General features: G+C 61.0%; 1 protein-coding gene across 1 annotated transcript in view; it reads right to left on the reverse strand.

Annotated features, from left to right (window-relative positions):
• AHNAK2 (AHNAK nucleoprotein 2) overlaps positions 1–14,203 on the reverse strand; it is a 34,478-nt gene extending 20,275 nt beyond the window's left edge. Inside the window, exons 1-5 of the mRNA XM_073895986.1 lie at positions 13,882–14,203; positions 13,129–13,236; positions 10,869–11,038; positions 10,666–10,733; positions 5,873–6,006 (exon numbers count right to left, since the gene is read on the reverse strand). Of these exons, the coding sequence (XP_073752087.1) occupies positions 5,873–6,006; positions 10,666–10,733; positions 10,869–11,038; positions 13,129–13,236; positions 13,882–14,203 (802 nt within the window). The remainder of the gene's footprint in view (positions 1–5,872; positions 6,007–10,665; positions 10,734–10,868; positions 11,039–13,128; positions 13,237–13,881) is intronic.
• Positions 14,204–16,432: the final 2,229 nt, after the last annotated feature.

Raw genomic sequence — 16,432 nt, forward strand, 5'->3', positions numbered from 1 at the left:
GAAAGAAGAGCGTCTGATCCATACCAGGGAACAAAGCAACTCGCGGAAGCTCTCTGAGCGTCCAGAAGTGGGACTGAGCACTGACTTCAAAGCAACGACTATAGATGGAAAATACCGTGGCTCAGCAAAGGGAGGCTGTCCTAGAGAAACAGAAATTATAAAAAGGCTACATGGAAATTCTGGAGTTGAAAATGTACTACAGGGACTCAGGAGCAGAACTGACATGCCAGGAGAAAGCATTGAAAAATTTGTAAATTAATAGAAATTGGCCAATTTGGAGAACAGAGGAAAAAGGATTCAAGAAAGTGGCTGTGCCCGCGAGGTGTGCGCGGTGCCCGCGAGGTGTGCGGGAGCACATTCAGCTCAGCAGCAGGTAAGTGGCCCGAGTCTCAGAAGGAGAGAGAGAGAGAGGGAGGGAGGGAGGGAGGGAGGGAGAAAGGCCACCGGGAGCTATCTGCAGACCAGCGAGGCACGGCCATCACAGAGGGATAAACACATGGGGGTCCAGACCCAAAACATCACAGCCCAGACAATGAAGAGAGGGGAAAATTTTGAAAGCAACAAGACAAACAGGAGCCGCACAGTAAGGGCGGGACCACACAGTCAGCACCTGGCGCCCCGGGAGCTGGGCGTGCGCCGTGGAAGGGCACACTCACGGGCTGAAGGGAAGACATTGGGAAGCTAGACTTCCAGGTCTAGCAAACCATGCTGCACAAATAAAGGCAAACGGAGGCATCTGCAAATGAGCAAAGACTGGGAGAATCCACTGCCGGCGTGTCTGCCTCCCCAGCCATGCTGAAGAAAAGGCACGGTCGCCGGACGCTCTCTCAAGTCCGCAGGGAGGAACGGGGAATGCGGAAAACACTACATGGGGCGAGCACGAGAGAACATAAATAGACCTGTTCCCTCCGTCCAGCTCAAGTCTTCACTTCTTTTAAAAGACACGAGGCTGTAGGAAGCAGGGGGCTGGCAAACTTTCCTTGTGGAAGGCCAGACAGGCTAGGCGTTGGAGGCCACGTGACCACTGCAACAGCCTTGACTGCCCAAACGGGCAGCGGGCGGGGCTCGGGCACAGGCCAGTCCTTCCACTCCTGGGGCGGGGGGCGGGGAAGGCAGGGCCGCCTCGGGATGACCACACATACAGGTGCGATCCGAATGTGACGACAGAGGCAAGAGCGAGGGGGAGGGCAGCACATACGTTGGGGTGAAGTCTCTGTATTTTACCAGAAGGAAGGAAACATCGCTGGGGTTACGAGTGGGCACAGGCGTGGACCATAAACAGGCTTAGGGGAATGTGGGGTGCTGGGAATGTCCTAGAACTGGATCGTGGTGATGGTCATACAACTTCGCAAAGCTACTAACAACAATTGAACCGTACAGTCACAGCGGGTGGGTTTTGTGGCGTATAAATTATCCTCCATCGAGCTGTGAAAGAAAAATGGAATTGATTGCACAAAACAAAATTAGTAAAATGTAAAATTTACCAAGTGTAGAAGTAAAGCATATGACGACTATAGTTTGAAGGATGGGGTTGCAGGAATGAAAGTTGCCGTAAAGTTGGAAAGTTCTTACCTCATATGTGAGGCAGTATTACTGCGATGGGGACAGAACACGTAGTATAAGCCAAAAAGGAACCATTGCAGAGAATGCAGAGCTAATAAGCCAACAGTGGAAACGAGATGGAATCCTAAAAATACATTTTCTATAGATATATACAATGCGTGTCTCTCTTTCTATATATATATAAAACGTATATTCCTGAGTCATTATATATGTGTAAATATATTTAAGTATCTTAAAACATGGCAGGGAGGGAGGGAGAGAGGAGCAAGGATAAAACAGACAGCCATGAGCAGGACGGTGGGATTTCAACCCACCATGTTCACAATTACATTAACTATAAAGGGACTTAAAATTCCAATCAAAAGGGAGAGATTATCAGAGGAGATTTAAAGAGGCAAGACCTATCCATATGCTGTTTACAAGACATGGACTATAAATGTAAAGATATAGAATGTTAAAAAGGAAAGGAAAGGAAAGTATACACCACGCACTAACTGTCCTAACATTCTATAATGATAGACGGGATGGGGGGCGCCTGGGTGGCTCCGTCGGTTAAGCGTCCAACTCTTGGTTTCAGCTCAAGCCGTGATCTCAGGGTCGTGGGATCGAGCCCCACATCGGGCTCTGTACTGAGTACAGAGTCTGCCTGAGACTCTCTGTCCCTCTCCCTGTGCCCCTCCCACTGTGCACTCGATCTCTCGCAAATAAATACATAAGTCTTTTTAAAAAGGGAATAGTTCATCAAAAACCACGATAAACTTGTCCGTATACACCTGATAACAGCGGTTACAAACACAGAAGAGAAAAGTGGCCGCACTGACAGGACACTTAAATCCACAATTATGACAGGAGACCCTAACGCTCCTCTGGGTACAGAATAGGACATATAAGGACAGGTGAACCACCAGTGAACCAGTGAGACCAAACTGGCACTTGGAGGCCCCTCCACCTGCTCCTACGTGCACATGGGACATTCACCAAGATACACTACGTGTCTCAGTAAGTTTAGGAAAAAAGGGGGGCACCTGGGGGCACAGTTGGGTGAGCATCCGATTCTTGGTTTCAACTCAGGTCATGATCTCAGCTCCGTGCTCAGAGGGGAGTCTGCTTAAGATTCTCCCTCCCCCTCTGGCCCTCTCATGCACTCTCTTTCTCTCAAAAATCAATCTTTTTAAAGAATAAAATTAATAAGATGTTGGGGTGCCTGAGTGGCTCAGTCATTAAGCGTCTGCCTTCGGCTCGGGTCATGATCCCGGGGTCCTGGGATCGAGTCCCGCATCGGGCTCCCTGCTCCGCGGGAAGCCTGCTTCTCCCTCTCCCACTCCCCCTGCTTGTGTTCCCTCTCTCACTGTGTCTCTCTCTGTCAAATAAATAAATTTTAAAAAATTAATAAAATGTTTCAGTAAGTTTAAGACAATTTAAATCATGCTAGGTATTTTCTCTGATGCCCAGCAGAATCAAGACAGTATGATATAAATATAAAAGATCAATGAAATGGAATTCAAAGTCCAGAATAGCCCCACACTTTGTGCAGTCGATTGATTTTTGACAAATCAGCCAAGTTATCTCAATAGAAAAATTGTAGTCTTTTCAACAATGGTGCTGGGACAACTGGATATGTGTTTGGAAAACAAAAAAACAAAACAAAATCCTGGACTCTTACTTCATGTCACACATAAAAATGAATTCAAAATGAATCATAGAGCTAAATGTAAAACCTAAAACTATAAACCTTCCAGAATAAAACACAGGGGACATTCTGTACCACCCTGGGGAGGGAACGTTTTCTTAGACAGGACACCAAGGGTGTGACTCACAAAAGAAAACACAATAAATTACATTTCATCATAATTAAATACTTCCGGTCTTGAAAGGCATTCTTAAGAAAATGAAAAAGCAATGCATAGATCTGACAAAGGACTTGCATCCAGATAAACTGACAAATCAACAGATAAAGAACAACAACAACAAAAAACTCAATTAAATACGGGCAAAAGATTTGAACAGACACTTGACAAAGAAGATATGCTGACGCCCACAAGAAGATGGATGACTTCCTTAGCTGTCAGGAAAATGCAAACGAAAACCGGAACAGAACAAAGATCCCAGAAACAAACTCACAGATGCAAAGCTGTGGGAAATGGATGATGGTCTTTTCAGTTACTCGTGTGGGTCTCTTGGCTATCCATGTGAAAAATATTAATCTCAACCCTATGCCAGCCGTGGAAAGTATTAATTTCATGTGGATTGTAGGACCAAAGCAGAAGGTTTAGCAATAAAGCCTCCAGAAGATAAATAGAAACGACTCTGGGGGTCGGGAAGCAATTCCTAACAAGCGTACTGAAGGCGCCAGGCCTATAGGATATGGCGGAGAACTGGTCTACGTCACCATGAAGAGCTTCCGTTCATCACAAGACATCGCCGAAGGCGTCAGCAGCCAAGCTATGGACTGGGCAGAGATTTGCAACACACTTACCAAACCAAAGCCTCCTGCCCCGAATGTAGGAAGATTTCTTGCAAACCAAAAGGAAAAGACAAACAACCCAATAGAAAAATGGGCAAGAGGGGCGCCTGGGTGGTGCAGTCGGCTGAGCGTCTGACTTCATTTCGGCTCGGGTCATGATCTCAGGGTCATGGGATCAAGCCCCACGTCGGGCTCCACACTCAGTGGGAAGTCTGCTTGAGATTTTCTCTCTCCCCTCCCTCTGCCCTTCCCCCCACTCGTATGCACTCTCTCTCTCTCGCATAAATAAATCCTTAAAAAGAAAAGAAAAATGGCCTGCGCCCCACTGCTGCTTGTGCTCACACGCGCTCCCGCTCTCCCTCTCTGTCAGGTTTGTAGGATTTGTACTCTTGTTCAAGAAAGAATTTTTAAAATTTTCCATGAAACTGAAGTGAGGAAATGATAAACTTCCTGCCGATAAGTCTGAACGTTCAGACGAACTGGACGGACCTGTAGAGAAGCATGGGGCCAAGGCAGCAGGAGGAGAAGTAGCCTATCTACATAGTTCTGTCCTGATCCAACAATCAAATCCTTATTCACAGCCTTTCCACAAATATGACTCCAGCCTGATCCCCCGGAACTGGACCACATACTCCACGAAGACACAGCAGTGATGGACGCCAGCTCCGGCACACGGGCCGGGCTTGGGGAAGCCCTCTCTGCAGGTGCCCACACTGCCGGTGGCGAGGAGACCCAAGCCCCCGCCCACTGCAGGCTGCAGGGCAACGAGTGGGAGGCGTGAGTCCCTGCCCCATGAGGTGGGCACCCAGACGGGGGACTGGGCAGGTCCCTGTCCCTGTGGAGCAGATGGGGGAGGCCCAGTCCCCCAGGAGTGTGACTTTGGCCACTGTTCTCTGGCCAAGTTGCTGTGTGACCCTGAGCAAGCCTGCACCTTCTCTGCGCCTCGATTTCCCGATGGATGTCTGGGGCCGCTGTGCCCACCTGGAAACACCAGGGGGACTGCCAGGGTGGGGAACGGAGAGTGGGGAGCAAGTCCCTGCCTCTGTTCCGGGCCTCTCCTCTTCTCCACGGAGCCAGCTCCCCTGCACAGCAGCCAAACGCACCATCCTGCCTCAGTTTCCCTTCCAATTCTGCCCAGGCCCGTACCCCCAGCCCAAGGTGGGTACGCCTGTGTAATCAGTGAGAAATGAGAGACCCAGGCCTGGAGGAGGGGAAGCCACTTGCCCGAGGCGGCTCGCCCCCGGGGGGAGGGGTGCAGGGGAGGGCTGAGTCCAGAAGAGGTGGCGCCCGCCCACGCCACCAGCGCGCAAGGGACGGAGGGAACGCAGTGGGGGCGGCACTCTGGTCTGGGGTGGGGCCTAGGCGGGCAGGAGGAGGGGCTTGGGGCGGGCTGCCAAGCTCCCCCAGCCCGCCCAGAAACCTGCCGCCCGCCCGGGCTGCCCGACCTCGCCCAGAGCTCCGCCGCCAGCCGCAGCCGTTCCTGTGAGTCAGACAACAAAACAAGAACGGGTGACCGCCCTCTCCTGGCAGGCGTGTCCCTGGAGCGGCTGGGGGCGGAGCGCGACCGGCCGGGGAAGAGGTCCCCAGGCAGAGCCTCCAGCTGGGCGCCCCGGGGGGGGGGGGGGGGGGGGGGGGCACGGCGGTGGAAGGCTCCCGTAGCCGGGCAGGGATCCCCGGCCCTGAGAAGCTGCAGCCCCAGATCTACTCCAGGGGCGTCTGGCGGACGCCAAGGGCCATGGTGAAGGTGTGGACAGCGCGGAGGCGGGGCACACCCCACGCTGGGAACGAGGGCCTTGGAGCCCAGCGGGCCCTGCTCCAGCCGGCCGGCCCCGCCTCGGCCCCCACTGTGGGCTGAAAAGCAGGATCCAGGAGGTGGCAGGATCAGAGGCAGGGACTTGCTCCCCACTCTCCGTTCCCCGAGGCCACACCGCCAGGAGGGTGCCAGGCTGTGGTTTTGAGCTCTAGGTCCCTCTGCGCCCCTTCAGGCAGAACCCAGCGCCTGGCCCCGGGACGCACAAACAGGAAGGAGGAAATCCTGCCTGCCCGCTGCGGGGCAGAGCGGTCGGGAGCCTGCCAGGCTCAGACCTGCACCCCGGGGAGGGAGGACGAGGCACCCCAGGCTCAGACCTGCACCCCGGGGAGGGAGGACGAGGCACCCCAGGATCCCCCAGAGCATCTTCCTGTCGGTCCCCATGCGCCAAGCCCCGCCCGGCCGTGAGTGCAGGGGCAGCGACCCGCCCACCTGACCCAGGCCCCTGCCCGCTGTGGCCCCAGAGACAGGCTCTCTAGGCAGTCTGGCGACAATAAGGGCACCAAAGCCCCACTTCACAGAGGACAGGGAGGCAACAGGCTGAGCCCAAGATTCTGGCTGCTGGTCCCTGGTGCCTCCCCAAATGCCCTTCCTGCTCCTTGTCCTGCCTCAGTCCCTGACCCTAACCCTTCACGGCCTCAGACACCACTGCAGCATCCAACTCCTGCCGGGGCTGGTACTAGGGGTCAGGCCTTACACACCCCAGGGGGTGCGCTTGAGCCCTTCCGGTGAGGGGCCAGGGTCTGTGCTCCCCCCGCAGCAGAACAGTTTCACTGCCGAGAATATTGGAATATTCTGGGGCGGCGTCTCAAGGAAGTGTGTCTGGACAGGGGGCACAGCCAAGGTGAGGTGGTATGCTGATGCGGGACCAGGTGGAGGGGGTGGAGAAAGTGGGGCGCTAGCCCAGATGCCTTCCTCACTCTCAGCTCGCCCCCGCTGGGGACTCTCCTACCAGCCCCTGGCCAGAGTAGGGCCACCCAAACCCAAGTTTGCATGGACACTGGCTGCCCTCCAGGGGGGCCAGGTATGGTGGGTGCATATGCATGTCACCAGGGCAATTGCGGGCCTGGGGGATTATGAGATGGCAGGGAGGAGAGCTGCAAACGGGGACCTGGACCGTGGCTTGAGAGGTTCAGCGTGGGTGTGTGTGCGCGAGTGTGTGCACGCCCGTGAGGGCGTGTGTGTGGACATCTGTGCCTGGGCTTGGGCTCCTCCCTGTCGCACCAGTGCACAGTCCCTGACGAGGCCCCCTGGCCGCCCAGGGAGCCGTGGCGGCGGGAGCCCCTGAGGCAGGCTCACCCGTCAGGGGACGCTGCCCGTGGGCTTGGAGCCCAGTGCCCACACAGGCACACAGCTCAGACCCCACCCAGTGCTGGAACCTCACGAGGAAAGTGCCGGGCTCGGCTGACGGGTCATGAGACATTCAGACTTCCCAAAGCAACAATCACAGGCAGTGAGGGCCCTCCTCCCCGCCTCCCCCCTTCCCAGCTTTCTCAAGGTAACTCTGCTGCTTGGGGAGGCCAGCCTGGCTCCCGCTCTGCCCCCAAGGCCCTAGCCTGGCTGCCTAGGCCTATGGGGGAGGGTTGTCACCTGCTGCTGCCTGGGCTGCCAGGTTGTCTCCTGCTGCTGCCTGGGCTGCAACCAGGATGCGTTCACATCACCCTGCATCGCTCTCGGATGCCCAGCCGGCCCACAGCTCCCCCCAGCCCTGGCACTTCTCACCTGTGGCTTCCCCTGACAACTCACAGACCCAGCATGGCCACCCAGCCGTCGCTTCCTCTCTGGTCCCGAGCACTGAGAGCCCGGTGCTAGTGCAGGGAGCAGACGGGGAAAGGAAGGGGAGGATCTCCTGGAAAGCCCTAGGGTGCCACTGAGCTGTGGGACCGGGAGGGCAGGGGGGCGGGGGGCAGCACGTCTCCTCCTGTACCCGGAGAAACTGAGGCAGGCACATCAGCCTGCCAACTCCAAAGGGCCCAGCAGCCAAAAGGAAAGGCCCCACACTCCGGCCCATCCCAGATGCACCAGTGGGCCTGAGCCTGTTTCTCTGAGCTGAGAGGCCAGTACCCCAGACGTGCGGCCCACCTGTCACCTGCCACCTGCCACCTGCAGTGAGCCTGGGCTTGCTGGAAGCGCCCTCCCCAGACTCCCAGGGCCCTCAATGCACCCACAAGGACAGTGGGCAGCCCCTGAGGAACCCTGCCTGGCCACACGGTCCAACCTTGGGGATCTGCCTGCCCTGGGACTGCAATGGCTGTGCTGGTGCCCTTGGCCCCCATGAACTGAAGGCCTGTCCCTCCACCATGGGCTCGGGCTGAGGCAGGGCAGAGGGTCAGGGAGATGACAGCCCTGCTTGGTGCCCAGCCTGAGCGCCCCACCCGGCCCCCACAGGTAGTGGGTGGTGAGATAAGCAGGCACCCAAGGGCTGAACCTTGGGAAGGGGGCTGGGGGCAGGGGGCTGGGGACTGGGAGCAGGTTTCAGGGGGCAGGGGGCTTTGGACAGAGGGCAGGGGGCTGCAGGCTGGAGGCTGGGGGCAGGGGCTGCAGGCAGGGGGCTGAAGGCTGGGGGCTGGGGCTGTGGTCAGGGGGCAGGGGGCTGCAGGCTGGGGGCAGGGGGCTGCAGGTTGGGGGCAGAAGCAGGTACAGAGGATAGCCGCAGTGGCTTACCCAGGTTGATGTCCTCCCAACTTGCCCAGAAGTGAAGATCCCAGCTGAGCTCCCTCCGGCTGCCCTCCTGGGTCCCTCCCCTCCACAACCCTGCTCTGCTGCCCCGCCCTGGCCTCCTCCTCAGGCAGGCCTGGAGCCCCGCCAAGCCCCCTCGCCCCAGCAGAGGGATGGGCGGCCCCCTCACAGCCCTGAGGCTGGGCCAGGCCCCGCCCCCCCAAGCCTCAAGGAGCTGGGGGGCCCGCCCCCCCCCCAGGGCCCCCCCCCCCAAGCCCAAGCAGCTGACTGGGAAAGGAAACACCAGCCGGCCCCGGGATGTCTGAGTCACTACCACCCGCCAGCACACTCCAGTCCAGTAGAGTCCTGCTGTGTAGACAGGTAGGCAGGACCAGATGTCAGATAGGACACCCCCCGCCCCTCCCCGGCCAGGCTGTTCATGGGCCCCACGCCTCAGTTTCCCTGTACATGGGGGACCAGAGGCTCGGAGTGGGCCAGACTGGGGGTGCAGGGAACAGGGGGCACAGTCCGAGAGGTGGGTAGGCCCTTCCGAGACAGTCCTGCGATGGGCACTAATTCCGGCCCCGTCTGGGACCTGAGGGCCTTCAGGCTGTGTGGAGACCCCTGCCCAGGGCACAGCCAGCCCCTTCCACAGGCAGCACAGACCAGGAAGGCCAGAGCAGGGTCGGTCTAAGCCCACCCACGCCCTGGGCTACTGAGTGACCTTAGAGAAGCCCTGCTCGTCTGCCTACGTCCCTCAGGGGCAGCCTGACCCCGGCCACCCTTCCAGCCCCTCAACCCAAACTCAGCAACCACCACCTCCCAAAGCGCTAGGGCCTCCGACGAGCCAGATGGGGGGAGGGCCCTAGAACCTGCATTTTAACCCCCTCCCTAGTCATCTGGCTATAAGTACAGCCTCTGAGTCTGAGACCCCAAGTCATCCACTCCCCAAAGCACCAAGTACCTGGCCTATCAGCTCTTGTCACTCACCCTGCTGACCCCCAGGACTCAGCCCCCACCCTAGGTGCCAAGGGGGCAGGTGATAGGATGCAGGTTCTGGCTCCGAGGCCCCTCCCAGCTGCAGGAGCCCTGGCAGGCCTGGGCAGGACCCTACAGGCTGAGCCATCAGCAGATCTCTCACTGGATCCCAGAGCTGCCCCGCCCTGTGCCCCACGGCCCTGTGGGGTGGGGCTCAGCTGGCTGCTGGCACCTGCACCCCACAAGCAGGTTGGAGCAGGCCCGCACAGCTGAGGAACCCAGCCTGGGGTTCCAGGGCAGTGAGGGGTCAGGCCCAGCCCTGGGAAGGTGGTGGTGGGACGGCTGCACCCAGGCCAGGATCAGCGAGGCAGCTGCAGGCTGGAGGCTCTGGGGACCGCTGAGGGCAGCAGGCCCCACACCGGGACACAAGAAGCCAGGAGTGGCCTGGGGTGGGGGGACAGTAAGGGAGGGGCGCCCGGCCGCTCAGAGGGACCCCAGGTAGGGAGAAAGCTCTGGCTAGCCCGGGCCAGTGGGCACTCTTGGCCCAGCGCGGGTGAGAGGCCCCAGGGTGGGTCCCCAGTCCAGGAAGGAGGGACAGTACCCAGGCCTCTCCCATCCTCCCCCTCTCTAAAAATTTAATGGTCACAAATGACTCTATTTACCGTGAGACAGGAGAGCTGGCGAGGCCTGCTGGCCAGTGACCTCACCCACTCCCACAGCCCCAGACGGTTCTCACCTGGGAACTCTGTTTACTGCCTGACACCCCACAGGTCTGTCATCTCCCCCAGGGCAGGGCTGAGCCCAGCTGGAAGGGAGGCTGCTGCTGGTACTGAGCAGGCCACCCCCCTCCTTCCCTCCTGAGCGTGGGTGTGTCCCAAACCCACAGAGCCTCGTCGCCGGCCCCCGTCCTCCAGGACCCCGCTGCTCCCCAGCTCCCTTGCCCCCGGCCGTGTGGCCCTGGGACACTACAGGAGCCTGGGCTGGGCCCCCAGTGCCAGAGGGAGCTGCGGCCAGACCACCCCCCATGCTGTGCGGCGGGCAGGCTGGGGTCTGTCCTCCGGCCCCACCCTCCCCCACACCCTGTGCTCTGCTCCCCCACACGCACAGACCCCCTCCAGACTCTCAGCAGGCTCGACCCTGACTCTCCCCCACAGGCAGCTAGCGCCCACAGCCCTCAGCAAGCGCTGTGTACTTGCGGTTCCCTTGCCGATGGGAGATGGGGGCGAGCAGGGCCTGCGATGTGCAGGCCAGCCGGGAGCCCTGGGCCGGCAGAGAGTCAGGCCAGAGGCACAGGGCTGTGGGTCCGGACCACTGTGAGCTCGTAGGGGCAAGAGTCAGGGGGCCGCCCTTCATACCTTGCCCCTGAGCTGGTGTCCAGTCCCACGGGGGTCATACCCGGCTCTCCAGCACGGAAGGGCCCCGGTGCAAGGCCCTGCCCACTTGCCTCAGCTCCCAAGGACCCCATGTGGCCAGGCAGGTGCTGGGCCAGCTGATGGGTGTCTGCTGACCTGCCACACCGCAGGTCCCAAGACCCAGGCCGTCCAGCACGTGCCCACCGATGCCCACTACCCAGGCAGTTGCAGCTCAAAGCCACGGGCACCCCAGGCTCCTGCTCAGAGTCCGCACAGGAACTCAGCTGCCGGCAGGGGCTGGGCAGGGCCGGGGCAGCTGATAGTGAATCAGCTGGGGAGGCGGCCAGGGCCAAGCTTGGCGTTCTCAGGAGATGTGTCAACAGAGGAACCCTTGGGGGCTGGAGCCGCCCAGGAGTAAGGCCTGCCAGAGAGGGAGCTGCCCCTGGAGCAGTCCCACAGCCAAGTGCCCTGTGGGAGGCCATCCTTGTCCTCACCCTGGGAGGGGTCCAGCAGGGCTGGCCGCTCTCGGGACACAAGGGCCTCAGTGGGAGAGGTGCGGGGGTGCGGGCAGAGCCTGATGCAGGCGGCCCCTGGTCTGATCCCCACTCAGGGCAGAGGGGCTGGAGCCCCAAACAAAGGGGGCATGACCTGGCCAAATGGGGCTGAGCCCCCGGGCTGTCCCCTGCTACTCCTTTCGGAGCCTTGACTCTCCTCTTGGCACTGGACACCCGCATCTGGTGCCATGTGCAGGCTGGAGTGCCGCTTGTGGGCCCCTCTCAGGATTCCTGCCCCAGACCCCAGCAGGGTCCAGGAGGCCGCCAGGCGGCCTCAGCCGGTGGCCCAGAGCCCACTCTCCGCTGACGCTCCCGTCAGTCACCGGGTCCCTGCCGGAAGCTCTCTGGCCCCGCGGCCCCGTGCCACCCCCACCCTCTCACACACACTAGGGTCAGCGCAGGGCAGGAAGCGGGGTGGGAACCCGGGGCCACCACGTGCCGCCCCAGCCCCAGCCCCAGCCCCTCAGGCCTTTGCATTTGAAAAAGTGCCTCAAACTATTAAATATTTACCCCAGCAAGGCGGACCCTTGGCTCCCAGCCGCCTGCCGCTTCCAAAAAAAGACAAACAGAAGGAAGCCTGGCCATAGGAGCAGCAGCTGAGCTGGTGCAGGCTCACTGGGAGCTACGCCCAGACTCTGGGCAGAAAGCGTCCCTGACCTTCGAGGGGGCTGGGGGGCGTGTCAGGGAGGTCACGGTCACACAGCCAGGTCTCACTATGCATCCAGCTAAGCACCCCTACCCCAGCTCTCCCCACTTCCCCGCCCAGTCCTCTGCCCCCTCCATTTCCTCCTCCTCCTGCCTGGCCTCATCCCTTCCCACGTGGACTGCCCAGAACCCGTGTGGGGCTCCCAGTGCCCTTGGAACAAACCCCCCCCTCCTAACAGCAGGCCCCTGCCTCTCTACCCTTCACCCCTACATGTATCCCCAGACCCACCCTGTTAATCTACTTGTCCCCCAGCCGAAGCTTTCTCTAGGCCTCTTGCACTCCTGCGCTCTCCCTACCACATGCACCTTCCTCCAGGAAGCCCTCCCTGACTCCTCTGTACACCCAAGGCTGGACTAATGGCAGAAGCTGTGCCTGACTCACCTTAGCCGGATAGACAATGGTAAACTGTTCCCTCCTGTGTGACCTCCCACATCCCAGGGCCCCCGACAGAGCCCTGAGTGTAGGACTTGCCTCCTCCGCCTGGGGAGATCTGGGCTTTCATGCCTTGAGTGAGTGGCAGGGGCCCCCAGATGGCTAGTGCCCTGCCCCACCTGCCTGGGTCCTTCCCCCTGACACCTCCACTTCCTCACCCCCAGGCAGGCCAGCCCCAGGCTCAACCAGAAGCAAGAAGCTTCAGCCAAGGGCAGCCATGGAAGAAAGGATACAGAGAGGGTTGGAGTCTGAAGGTGAGAGAAATTTGGGCCCAGCAATCCACGGGGCTTCCTGGAAGAGGCAGCTCCTAGCCAAGTCAAGGATGGAGGAGCTCAGCCAGAGAGAGAGAAGGCCATGAGGGCATTCCTGCCACAGGCCCAGCCACGAAGAGCCCCAGCGGAGTGGGGCTCACACAGCCTCTGGTGCACAGGAGGCGGCAGGGCCTTTGGGGCACTGGACACCGCCCCCCTCCCCGAGACCTTGGGGCAGGAGCAGACTGTCCAGCTTCAGTTCTCCCACAGGGAAAAGAACGAGGGTGCTGTCAGGAATACACCTGCCACACCAGGGGGGGCTGGAGAATCTGCCTCATTTAGCTTAGGGAGGGTCCGTACCCCCTCCCAGGATGGCCTCCGCAGCCTCCTCCTTGCTGCCCGCTCCTGCCGTGGACACTTTGGGCTGGAGGGAGAGCTCTCCCTGGTGGGGTAAGGCAGCACCAGCACCTGCCGGACATCACAGCGCTAAGGAGCGGAGGCCAGAGAGGCCCCACGCTGGTGCAGGGCTCTGCCTCACGGCTCCAAGAGTCAGTGTCCCTGTCTGCAAAACGGGGACACAGCCCTCTGCCGATGTGGACAACCCAGGGAAAGCTCCCAGTGTGGACGGTGTGGGGACACTTGCCACCCGCACAGGCCCATGGCCTCCCTGACCACACAGCTCTAGTTCTCTGCCCCGCCTCTGCTGTGGGCAGCCGTGCTCACTTGTGTTCACAGACACAAGTTCCAGACCACAGACCCTTGCAGCTCCAAGCCCAAGGCCATGCGAGGCCACCAGCCCTGTTCAAAAGAGGGAGGCCACCACACGGATGCCCCACACTGCAATGCTCTTGGGAAGGGCCCCAGTTACCATGGACCCCCACAAGAAGAGACCACCCAGATCCTCCCTTATGGTGGGGCCTCCCAGGACCCAGTAGGCATTTCTCAGAGTGGGGATGGGAGAGGGGCTCAGGCTAAGCCAGGGGCTTCGGGTGCAGGGCAGGGGCCCAGCGCAGGAGTAGGGGGCTCCCTGTCAGTCCAGTTGCCCTGGACCCAGCTCTGCCTTGGGAAGAAACTGGCTGCCTCTGGGGAAGGAAGCGGTGTGATGGCTGGTACCCATCACACAGTGAAGCGGGGGCAGTGCACCCAGGTGGAGCTCCCTTCCCATGCCGGCAGGGGCTTGGAAAGAGTTGGGGGTGAGCTGCTCGCTGGCCAAGGTGCCCTGAGGCTGGGCGGACCCCCCACGGGTGTCTTCCGGGCGCAGCCACCAGGGGGCAGCCTCCCAGGGCAGGCTGGACGGGAGACGGCTTCCTCCCCCAGCTGAGGGGAGAAGGGCCCCCAGGCTCTGGGAGGGGTCTTCAAAGGACCGAGCATGGCTGGCCCAGGAGGGCAGGTTTGGACTGGGCAGGACAATGAGGGTGCGGCAAGGCCTGCCCATCTCTAGTCTTCGAGGAGGGAACCGCAGCTGGGAGCACGGGAACCAACCCCCCCCCGGGGGCCTTATCTGGAATGCATGTTCCTCAGCCTCGCTGAAGGGTGGGGGAGGGCCTGGGAATCTGAGGGTGGACCCAGCCCCCCGGGGCTCTGATCCAGCAGGTCTCCTCTCAATGCCCCATGAGAATCACTGACAGGCCCTAAGAGCTGATGGTTTCGTAGACAGGACCTAAGGAGCGATGGCCCTGAGGCCAGTCCCAAGTCAAAGCAGAGAATAAGGGTCTCAGCTGTGGAGGGGTGTTCAGACCAGGCCTTTTCGAGGCAGCAGGGTGGATGAGATGGCTTTGGACCCTGCAACTTGGGAGTCTCTGGGTAACCTGTGAGTAAGGGTACAGGCCAGTGTGGAATGCTGGAGGCAGCCCCATGTCGTTCTGCCCCCTCTCCTTTCCCTGTGATGCAGCAGATCCCCAGGACGGTGGGCCATGGCCAGCTTCGGTCAGGAGGAGGGGGCTGGAGGCCCACCGCAGCCATCATTCTCCCGAGCTTGTCCAGGGAAAATCCCTTGGACAAGGGAGGGCCAAACAGGAGGCCAGCAGGGCCTTGGTGTTCACCAGAAAACTGGGCAACAGAAGGGACCCTGGGAGCTCCAGCTGCAGCTGAAGGGGCTTGCCCAGGCCAAGGGGCACCCCTCTCCCCTCTGCTTCAGCAGCACCATCGTCATCTTCTACCCCTGTTCCCCAAGGAGTGGGGTCCAGTCTGCGCCACTGCAGCAAGGCCCAACCCACCTTGCTGGCAACTGGCCAGATGCCCTGGGTGTGGCTGCTGCATCACTGACCTGCTGCTGCCTCTGCCTCACCCCACCCTGCCCCCCAAGACTCTGAGACACCCAGGCTCTGGAACCAGACCTCATGCAGGGACAGACAGATAACGAAGCACCTCATTCCCATTCTGCAGCCAGAGGTGTGGGGAGGGGGTAGTGCCCCATGGGCAACACCCACCTTTGCTTCCCTTGCCCAGCACTGGGTACTCCTTGGCCTGAGCTCTGACCCCACTCGGGCCCCTCACCAAGCCCCAGACCTCAGGTCTAGCCCCACCACCTACCCAGTGACCCAGCCGCACAGTAGCCACACTGTGGACCCAGCCCAGCCCAGCCCGGGACTCTGGAACAAGGCCAATAGCCCTAAGTCCTGTTCCAGCCAGGCTGCTCTCCCTCAAAGCGGGATAGAGGGTGAGCCTGGCAGCAGGTCCCCATGCCTGGTGACCCACGGCCCTCATGCCCCACTCACGCCCCACTCACACGTGCGGCCCTCCGCAGGCGGCCGCCTCTGGGGACAAGGCAACATCCCAGAGGGCTAGAGCAGGGAATAGTGACAGAGAGGGAAAGACAGGCAGGGGTAGTGAGTGACGGAGGCGGGGAGCGACAGAGTGAGTGGTAGAGATGAGTCAGCGACCCAGAGAGACAAAGTGAGCGGCAGAGACGGAGAGAAGCAGAGCCAGGTAAAAGGCGAGATGCAGCAGGAGGGAGGCAGCCCCGAGCAGCCCCGAGGCGCAGAAACGCGCGCGAGACCCCGGGCCGGTCCCCGAGGCGCCCCACCCGGGTCCGCACTGCGCACCCTGACCCGCCCGGCGCGCGTCCCCGCGCAGAGCCCACCCTCCCGAGGGGAGCGGGCTGCAGGCGGAGAGGAAGCGCACCGCTGCCGGGGGCTCCGGGCCAGGCGGGCAGCACCATGTGGAAACAGTCGCACATCGCGGCGGCGGGGCGGTGCGGGCCAGCGGCGGCCCGTCGCGTCCGGTCGCGGGTCTCGGCTCCGGCGCGCGGGCGGCCGGGGAGCCGGCGGACGCAGCCCTCTGCCTCCGCTGGCTTGCGCTGCCGCGCGCCGCCGACCTCGCACTGCGGACCCAGCCGGCGCCCCGGGACCCCGCCACCGCCCGGACCCCGCCCCGCCCCGCCCCGCCTGGCCTCATTCAGCCCATTGGCTGCCGCCCGCCCGGCCACGCCCCCGGGGCCCACCTCCTGTCCGACCCCCGCCGCAGGCCCGTCCAGCGCCCTCAGCGGGCCTTTCTGGGTCCCGACAGTTGACTTTGGGCCCCTGCCAGGGAGGGGTCTCCACACGCCGCGCCTAGGCTCCCGGGCTGGACCCGCGCTCCGCAGTCCTACCTCCCAGCCCAGAGACGGACATTTTAGTGACAAGCTGGGGTGCGGGGCACCCTGGGGGCCACAGAGGCAGCGGGA

This window comes from Callorhinus ursinus, unplaced genomic scaffold (genome assembly GCF_003265705.2).
Source record: "Callorhinus ursinus isolate GAN/ISIS: 27379988/994484 unplaced genomic scaffold, GSC_fseal_2.0 scaffold8, whole genome shotgun sequence".
NCBI classification, from domain to species: domain Eukaryota; kingdom Metazoa; phylum Chordata; class Mammalia; order Carnivora; family Otariidae; genus Callorhinus; species Callorhinus ursinus.